Genomic DNA, 9,675 nt, shown 5'->3' with positions numbered 1-9,675 from the left:
GCAGCCCCTGGCTCCAGGCAACACTGCCTGCTGCAGCTGATGAATGTTGATCCAAAACGTTGGGAGGAAGAGGAGGAGCAGGAGGGGAAGGGAAAGGAACAGCTCCAGTGATTAAGCTAAAAGCATCTTCTCGGGAACTGGCGGGAGCTGGGGATGCTTGGATGCTCTGGTTTTAAAATGCACTTTAAATCATCTGCACTTGGTGTATTGAATGGGAGGGAGGGGGGATGACACAGAGGGATGGCCAAGGGACACCTCAGCACCCTGTAGGGACAGGGAAGGACCCTTGGGGTGAAGGCAACTGGGCAGTTTGGGAATAAGGAAGCACTTTCCCACTCCCAGTGGGCAGCCCAGGGAAGCAGTGGTAGGTGGTCAAGGTCTGTGGCCATGCAAGGGTTGTTAAAGAAACCAACACGGGCATCTTTCACTATAAAAACCAAATCTTTTATGTAAAAAATAAACCTAAACAAAACCCACAACCCCCGCTGCCATGCTGTGACAATACAAAAGGCCGAGTCCCCAAACACCATGAAAACAGAGTTGTTGGATCCAAATATATATAAATTGTTGAGTGACGAGATTGGAAATAGCACCTTGCTGGTCCCCCCGCCCCTCCCCAGACTGACCCTGTGCCCCAAAACCACCACCTGTGCTCCAAGCCCAGGGACACCCCAGGCTCTGCCTGCCAGACAGATCAGGAGCCCCATCCTCAGCCCTGGTAGCCAGGGACCCCCCACCTGTTGCAGCAGCCCCCCCACTGCACCCCCAGAGCAGGAGCCCCTCAGCCCCTGCTGTCCAGAGTGTGGGGTCCGGTGGCACTGAGCAGCAATCCCCAGGACAGGGTGGGCAGAAGGGGGTCTCCAAAATCCAATCTCAAACCGGTATTGAGAGAAAAAACACTTTTCTGTCTGCACTGCAGGGTCAAGTAACGAAAAGAAACAAAAAAGGGGCAGGGGAAGAAACGGGGAAATGAGCAGGAGCTGCATCCTGAGCCCTCCCAGGAGCTGGCAACGCTCCTCCTGCAGCGGCCGCCCGAGTGCCCCCCGGCCCCGAATCGGAGTGAACACGGTCCCTGTGCTGTCCCCTCGCGGTCCCCGCGCCGGTCTCGGTGCCGTGTCCTGGAGCAGGCGAAGGCGGCGGAGTGTGCCGGCTCGGGGGAAGGAGAGCCGGGTGCTCGCAGCCGGCTGGGCGGTGCCCGAGGGCGGGCGGTTCTTCCCCAGGAGCCCGACGGGGAGAGGCGGAGGGGTGCGAGGGCGGGGGGAGCCTCTTCACTTGGCTGGTTTGGTGATGATGCGAGTGGAGAAGTCAAAGAGGTCCTTGTTGATTTTCCGGAGGTTGCTCACCTCCTCCTCCAGCTCGCTCACCTGGATCGTCAGGTGCTCCTGGTCTCCCACCAGGTTCTGTGACACCAAAACACAACAGACAAGTGTCAGGGCCTCGGCTCTGACAGGCACAGGCTGCTGCTCCTTCCCCAGCAGTAAACGCCAAACCCTTCAGTCCCCTCCCTCCTCCTCCTCCTCAAAGTGCAGCCCCTCCTGCCCATGTCACCAGCAGATTTTAGGGTTCTTTTCCCCTGTTCCAACTTGCTTGGGGCCTCATGATTCAGATCAGCTGACAAGGATCCCCCTCAAAGGGTCAGTACCCAATTCCCAGCCTGGGAGCAGCTCTCACCTTTTCCCTCGTCGAGTACATCTGCGAGTACATCCTCTCTGCCTTCTCCAGGTAGCTCTGCCCAGGCTCCTGCAGGGACCAGAATGGAGGGGTTGGCAGAGCAGACACAGGCCCTTTCCCCATGCCCCTGGACTGGGTTCCCCATGGGAGGGCACCTGGGTGATCCATCCTGCTGTCCCCTCTGTCAGGCAAACAGCCCCTTGGCCTGCTGCCACCAAGCCAACAGGGAGCTTATCCATCAGCTCTGGCAGGACTGTCACTGTCACTCACCCAGAGGCACATGCTGACAAAAGGGAGCAGCTCTGGGACCAGTGGCAGAGAGGCTGGGATGGGTGGCGTGTGACCCTCCCTGCCATGCTGGGACCAAGGAAATGGTGGGACAGCAGAGCCAGCCCACGCTGCAGCACAGGGATGGGAGGACAAAAATGACTGCAGCAGCCAGGATGGGGAGGAAGCAGCAGGGAGCAGGAGTGGGTTTCACCAGCTGGAGGAGAAGCTTTGCTCTGACAACCCCTCCTGGATGTCTGTCCCCCCTCCCCACACCCCCAGTACCTGCTGGTGCAGCCCCAGGCGCAGCGTGACCCCCTCAGCGCCCGGCTCGTCGCTGCTCTCGGTGCCGTGCAGGTGCCTGCTGAACTTGGGCAGGGGCACGCTGGGCTTCCCGTCGGGGTTGAACATGTTGGCAGGGGCCAGCACGATGAAGGCGTTTGTCACTGGACCTGAGTTGGGACAGAGGGGACAGCTCAGGCTGGACCCTGGTGGGTTTGAGGGGCAGGGGCCTCGGGCAGTCCTGAGAACAGTGAGTATGCCCCTGGCACAGGCAATGACCAGGACCCTCCCCAGCAGCTCTTCCTGCCCGGGGCTGCAGCTGTCTGGGCTGGTTGGGACCCCCAGGGGACCCCCCACCCTGAGCTGCCATCCATCAGCAGCTCTGTGCTGCCATGATCCGTGGCAGAGCTGATGAGCGCGTTAATTACTGCATTGTGTTAATTACTGCGCTCACCCACGGCTGCTGCCGCCCCCTCCCAGCTGCTGCTGTGAGCTCCCACCGCTGTCCCCCACGCCCTGTCAGGCACAGCAGCCCCCAGCCCCCCTCCAGCAGGCAGGGCAGCTCAGCCACTGCTACCCCAGCCCGACCATCCATTTCCCTGGCCAAAGGCAAGGTGAAGATGGTCCACATGCACCTGAGAGGGGGCTGCCAGTGCCCTGGAGAAGGGTGCAGGGTGAGGGAGGGGACATGGTGGGGCCTAGGGAGGCTCAGAGCTGCTGGAGGATTTTGGTCTCTGCAGAGCAGACAGACACAAGCAGCTCTGACATGGACGAGGGCTCCATCACCATCTGCCCCTCCAGAGCCTGCTCCTAAATCTGATTCTCCCAGGATTCAAGGTTGGGTCCCACCAGCAGAGCAGCAGCTCTGCTGAGTGCCCGGCCCCAAAGCTGTTCCTGGCCAGCTCTGATGGCTTCACTCCCTCCTTAAAGACCAGATGATTGTGCTCCTGAAGCAAGTGCCCATCAGTGACATTCCCACTGCACTGGCAGCTCATGGAGCAGTTCAAGAGGAAAGGTGGAGAGGAGAAAATCTCAGCAGTGAACTCAGAGTTCCCCAAATCTGGTCACCACCTGGACACAGCCCCACAGCCACTCTGGCACCCCACTTGCAGATGCAAGTCCTGTACCAGATCACCTTGCCCTAAGGCCTGGGGCAGCAGGCCCTGGGCCAGCCTGGGCATGGAGACCAGCCTTAGCTGGGGGGAAACAAATGACCCAGCTTCCAAGAGAGCTGTCAGCAGCACACATCAGCCAGAGCATGGCAGCAGGCCCTGGGCCAGCCTGGGCATGGAGACCAGCCTTAGCTGGGGGGAAACAAATGACCCAGCTTCCAAGAGAGAGCTGCCAGCAGCACCTGGGATGGCCTTGCAGGGGGAGCCCTCGGGAATGGTCTGTGTTTGCAGAGACAAGGATGGAGCTCGTGTGACACGATGGGAATTGAGGCCTGGGGGGATTTGGGGGCAGCACTGGCTCCCAGCCTCATCCCACAGGTCTCCTGCTTCACCTGGAGTGGTGGCAGCCACGCAGAGTGACTGGGAGCAGCCCTGCCTCACCAGCACTGCCACAGCTCATTACCCAGGAGCAGCAGCCTGACTTCTCAAAGTCCAACCTGCTCTGCCCCTGCAAAGGACAAGCCACCCTTGGTGACACAGCCCCCCGCACCAGCCTGCTTGCCTGGCCCTGAGCCACACTCCAGCTCCTTGGATTTATTTGCAGCAGTGTTGAGGGGAGGGCAGTGGGTCCTGTGTGCCCCCAGCCACCCCCGTGCCCGGCAAGCAGAGGGACCGTGCTGTCCCAAGGACACTGGGCCAGAGGCTGCTGTCACATCACCATGTCAGAGCCCTGTCACTCTGCCTTGGGGAGGGAGCAGGACACACTGGAGGGGCAGCAGGGACAGACCTTGCTGGGGGGCTCAGGCCTCTGCTCAGAGAGGCCAAGGGGGGACAGGGATCCACGAGAGGGGGCTGGGTTGGGGCAGCAGATTCCCCCACACTGGGAGGCTGCAGGGCCCCACGGGGACTCCAGACCCAGGGCACAGCTCAGGGGGGCTGGACTCCCAGCCTATTCCTGAGCACACGCAGCACAGAGCAGTCATGCCAGTGCCCAGGCTGCCAGGGAAACCAAATCCCTGCCCACAGGCAGCAGAGAGCCAGCAGAGCACCCACAGCTTGGGGTCAGCCTGGTCCTGCTCCTCCTGGGAAGAGCCTGGTCTGTCCATTCCTCCCTGCAGCCTCAGGAGGACTCCAATGCTCACAGCCAAAGCCTGGCCCCCCCTCCTCGGATGACTCACAGCTCCATTTTGTTTTCACCCTCTGGTGCCAGCGGCGCCAGGCTGGATGGGCACTGCAGCGGGTCCCAATTAGGGATGGTCCTTGGCAGCCAAAGGGAAGAGAAAAAGGGTCTGCAGGCAGCCTGGCTTCCAGAGACTGCCCTGAGGCAGCAGCTCAATCACCACAGAGGAACAGGGACTGGCTGTCCCTTTTGGGAGGGGTTTGGGCCATGCCCAAGGCAGCCCCACTGGTCACTGCGGCACCAGGGGCCAGGAACCACCACAGCTGGGGGAGGAACACAGTTAACAACAGGAGGGGTAAATCCCCCACTGCTCTGAGGTAGCTGAGGCACCCAACTGCTGCTCCTGCAATTTACTGGAGCCATCAGACTGAAATCCCAGACAACTGCTCATATGGGATTCACTTCAGGCCCCATGAGCTCATGGGCACTCACTGCCAGGGTCACAGAGCTGTCTCCCCTCCAGACACAGCTGGGGTGTATGTGGGGTGACTGCTCCCTTGGGAAAACAAGGAGGAGGATCCTGTGTGGCCTCAGCGACAGGGTGAAATCCATGACTCACTCCTGACAGTGCACAGGGGGTTGTTAACACACAGGGCAAGGTCACGGCACCGCTCCAGACAGCCAAGCTCCCTCCAACGCCTCTGCCCTTCCCAGGGCGTGAAGCAAGTGGCAGAAACACACCTGGAGTGCCCAGGGCAGCACAGGCAGGACAGCAGCAGCCTCTGGCAGTGAGGATCCTGGAGATAAGGACATTCCTACCTTTGTGATTCATCGTCTTCAGGCACTGCTTGCTCTGGATGTCCCACAGCCGGACAGTTTCGTCGTGAGAGCCCGAGAGCAGGAGGCTGCCATCTGTGGAGACCGACAGACACGTCACCTGGTTCCTGGAATGGGGAAGAGGATGTTTAAACTCAGGATGACCCCAGGACTGCCAGAAGCTGGTGAGGTGGGCAGATGGTGGCTGGCAGGTATGTCTGGTTCCTCACCTGTGCCCTTTAAAGACCTTTCCGTTCTCCCGCTCTGTCTGGAAGGTCCGGTCTCTCTGAACTGGCTGCAGAAATGAAGGAAGGAAGGAATGGAAAGGAGTTAAAATTCAGAAAGGCTGAATCCAGCAGGTTCATCACCATGTTTGGCGAGGGCAGAGGAGACAGAGAGGAACCAGGCCCTCCCATGCCCTGGCAGGTCACACCAGTCCCAGCAGGGAGGTGACAGTGGCTTGGGGTGACAGGGCACACCTGCAGCCCCACACACTCACCCAGGCACAGAGGTCGACCTGGAAGATGGAGCCGTCCATGCCCCCACAGAACATGTGGTACTCAGAGAGGTCCAGAGTCACAGCCATGATCCCCACGTCGAAGAGCACGGAAAGCAAGAGCTCCCCAGATGAGATTTCCCAGAGCTGGAGTGAAAGGGAACAGGAGAATCAGGGGAGAGAATGTTAATGTCAGGATTAGAGGAACACTGATATCCTGGAATCCCACCCTGGCATTCCCTCCTGGCTGTGGCTGGGAAACTGAGTCCAAGGCAGAACCAAGGCAGAACCTAGGATCAGCCTCTCTGTGAGCAGGAGAGAAGTTTCCCAGGCAGCTTCAAAACAGCTCTGAACCCTCTCTGTGGCCATCCTGCCCCCAGGGCATCCCCTGCCCCACAGGCTCCAGCCTGCTCTGCTCCCTGTGGACATCAGCAATGGAAAACAGAGGAGCTGACCCCGACATTCCCAGGACAACAGGGACTGCAGCAGTCCAGCCTGGGGGCAGGTGCAGAGAAACTGCTGTTGTTGGAGAGGCAGAGCTCAGGTCTGGCAGCTCTGAGTCATTGCAGAGACAGCCAAGAAATTAAGCCACTGCAACCCAGCAAAGCTTGGGGACAGCTTGGGGACAGGGACAGCTTCCTGCTACCTGGCAGGAGCCTGGCTGTGACCCCACAGGGTCTGAAATGAGCCTCACCTTGGCTGTCTGGTCGAGGGAGGCGGTGGCAGCCCGTGCCAGGGGCCCTCCGAAGCCGCAGCACAGGTCGGTGATGGGGAGGCTGTGCCGGGACCACACGTGCCGGGGGTCAGGGATCTGGGAGGGCTCTGCCTGCAGCACGCTGTGGGGAGAGCAGAGACAGGCAGCTCAGCCAGGACAGAGCCCCATGGGGAGCTGGGCCAGGCTCTGATCCCACCGGGAACGCCTCTCCTGGCTGCAGGGACCAGGTGGGACTCAGGAGCTGCTGGCAGCCATGGCACAAGGATACCGAGGCGGAGATCCTTATCCCACAGGGACAAAGACCCTGGGTAAAGAGCACAGTCCCATCTGTGTCACCCATGGAAAGAAGTCAGAGCCATCTGCCTGCTCCCAAGAAGCCCAGGTAAGACCCCAAGGAAAAGCTCCCTGCCTGCAAGGAGGGCACAGACACAGCCGTGGGCTCAGAGGGATCTCCTGCTCCAAAATCCCTGTGCCCCCCAGCCCCCCTTACTTGTAGAGGTTCCACACCAGGGCCAGGCAGTCCTTGGCCCCTGAGAGGAAGTGGCTGCTGTCATCAGTGAAGCAGAGGCACGTGAGGTCCTGGTAGTGTCGGTTCAGGATGGCGAGGAGGTTCCCGTTGGACACCTGGAGTGAGGGGAAGGCCAGGAGGGAGTCAGGGATGTCTTGGGATCACGTGCTGCCCTGCCCTTGGTGCAGAGAGGGGAGAAGGGTGGGTTCTGTTGCCCACATGAGCCTGTTGGCACCTCAGGACAGTGACTGACACCACTGAGGTACAGCTGGAGCAACAGCCTGCACTCAGGGCCACAGGGAAATTCAGCACACTGCTGGAAGAGGTCCTGGCACATTAAATTGGAACCCAGTGAGGCCAGAGCTGCTCCTCTGGTCAAGTCACAAGTGTGCAGTAAAGATTTCTTGTTCACTCTTAATATTCATGTCACTTCTTCCCTGCTCCCACAGGTCCTCAGGAGGTGGCAGTGGGGTTATGACACTGCAGGACACCCCAGGGGTGGCTCGTGGTCCTGGGCCAGCACAGGCTTTAGGGTGGACAAGGAATTCCCCAAGCCTGGAGCATTTCTTATTGAAAGGCAACACTGCAGATGGGGAGGGAACCAAGAAGAGAAAAAGCCTCAAATAAAATAAGAGTTTGCTTCTTCTCGTGATCTGAATTACACCAAAAAATCAAACCAAACCTCAGTTCAAGGGGTTTCACAGACAGTACAAAACCCAGCTCTAGGGGCTGTATCCAGCTCCATGATGGTTTCCATGGAGCCTCTCCAATGTGCCAGAGGGACAGTGCCATACTCTGGAACACATCTGTGGGTGACAGGAGCTGGAGCAGGGCCCAGCTGGGAGCATCACAGGCAGCAGCTCCCACAGCAGGCTCAGCCTCAGGGATTTTTTTCCAGCTACAATCACACTGGTACAAACAAACCCAGATGGGTTCAGGTAGAGCCACTCACACCGAGAGGCTCAAACCTCCCCTGGCACGGGGAGCTCTCCAGGTGAGGCATCCTGGGGTTTAATCCTGGGCTCAGGACAAGATACTGCTTTTATTTGCTCAGTGGTGTGCTGGGAACGCAGCGTAATCCCAAGTTAATCCAGCAGTAATTAACCAGCAGGACAATGACCAGAGCACAGCAGGGGCTGCTGGCACCCTGGGCACACACAAATACACAGCTGAAAAGTGGGAGAATCACTGAAGGAAAACCAGGCCCTGAGCTGCTGCCTGGTGGGAGCAATGCCTGACCCCTGAGGCATCAGAGATGCCTGGAAAGAGGAGAAGGAGGCAGAGTGAAGCCTCTCCCTGAATTCCTCCCACTCCTACTTCAATGAGCTGCCCCACAGGCTGCGGGCAGCACAGCCTTTACCCCAGGATCAGGATTTACAGACATTTGAGGGATGGGGACCCTCCCTGACTGTGCAGGGTGTGAGTCTGCGTGGTCCCAAGTGCCCCAGCACCCCGTACCTCCCACAGGTAGATGCTCTCAGCAACGCCTGCCAGGATGTAGAGCCCGTTGGGAGAGGCTGTCAGGCAGGTCACAGGCCCGGGACAGATGATCTTCTGCTGCAGCTGGTCCTGGGACAGAGAGAGCACAGCGAGGGCTCACACAGGGCAAGGGGCTGCAAGCAGGGCCCCCCGACACGGGGGCTCAGGGGGATCTCTGTGGGGGTCTCTGTGAAGAGAGGGATGGGGGACACCTGCCCGTGGTGATGGGGGTGGGAATGGAGGGAGGGGAGGCCTGAGGGTCCAACCGGGGACAGGGGGGTCTCTGTGGAGAGAGGGGCCACGGGGGTCTCCGCAGAGAATTGGGGTGTCTGAGCACAGAGGGGAGTCTCCACGAAAAGAGGGGCCATCCTCAGGAGGGCTGGCCCCGTCACATCCCCCACGGGGCCCGGAGTCCCCCCGCGAGGCCCGGGGGCGTCCCCCGAGCCGAGGCCGCCCGGGCCCGCCCGCCGCGCCGGTACCTTCCTCTGGAGCTCCCAGACGTTGATGTAGCTCTTGCCGAGCTGGGCCCCCAGCAGGTGCTCGCCGCCCAGCAGCGCCAGCCCGCGTGGGCCGCTGTTGCCGCCGCGGTACCCGGGCAGGGCCGAGCCCGAGTGCAGCTCCCAGACCGAGCAGTTGCAGAGCGGCCCCGCCGCGTCCGACACCAGCGCCACCTCCATGGGCGCCGCCATCTTCGCGGTCCGCCAGGGCCACAGAGAGCGCGGCCGCGGCCCAGAGCGCCGCCTCCCCCGCCCGGCGCCGACCAATCAGCAGCGGCGCCGCGGCGGCCGAGCGGGGCGGGAGCTGCGCACGCGGCAGGAAGCTCAGCAGGGCCCGCCCCGGTCGGTGCTGGATGGGTGACTGTGGGTACCGCGTGTGCAGATGGGGACCCCATGGACACCGCACAGGGTTATGGGGGCACCCTGTGGAGACCCCAAAACCACCACAGCCCCATGGGGACCCCATGGACACCGCACAGGGTTATGGGGGCACCCTGTGGAGACCCCAAAACCACCACAGCCCCATGGGGACCCCATGGACACCGCACAGGGTTATGGGGGCACCCTGTGGAGACCCCAAAACCACCACAGCCCCATGGGGACCCCATGGACACCGCACAGGGTTATGGGGGCACCCTGTGGAGACCCCAAAACCGCCACAGCCCCACGGGGACCCCATGGACACCCCACAGCCCTATGGGGACCATGGGGG

At 60.8% G+C, this 9,675-nt stretch overlaps 1 protein-coding gene across 1 annotated transcript; it reads right to left on the bottom strand.

The window, feature by feature from the left end:
• Nucleotides 1-422: 422 nt before the first annotated feature.
• On the bottom strand, nt 423-9,180 carry WDR18 (WD repeat domain 18). Its single transcript, XM_041482722.1, has 10 exons — nt 8,946-9,180; nt 8,446-8,556; nt 6,970-7,103; nt 6,459-6,600; nt 5,768-5,911; nt 5,499-5,563; nt 5,272-5,396; nt 2,224-2,390; nt 1,672-1,740; nt 423-1,400 (listed from the first exon to the last, which is right to left on the bottom strand). The coding sequence occupies exons 1-10, from the start codon at nt 9,153-9,155 to the stop codon at nt 1,269-1,271; spliced, it is 1,299 nt and encodes a 432-aa protein (XP_041338656.1). The 5' UTR covers nt 9,156-9,180; the 3' UTR covers nt 423-1,268.
• Between the last annotated feature and the right edge of the window lie 495 nt (nt 9,181-9,675).

Source organism: Pyrgilauda ruficollis, unplaced genomic scaffold (assembly GCF_017590135.1).
Source record: "Pyrgilauda ruficollis isolate IOZ18807 unplaced genomic scaffold, ASM1759013v1 scaffold115, whole genome shotgun sequence".
Classification (NCBI taxonomy): domain Eukaryota; kingdom Metazoa; phylum Chordata; class Aves; order Passeriformes; family Passeridae; genus Pyrgilauda; species Pyrgilauda ruficollis.
This window is presented reverse-complemented; position numbering and strand designations above follow the sequence as displayed.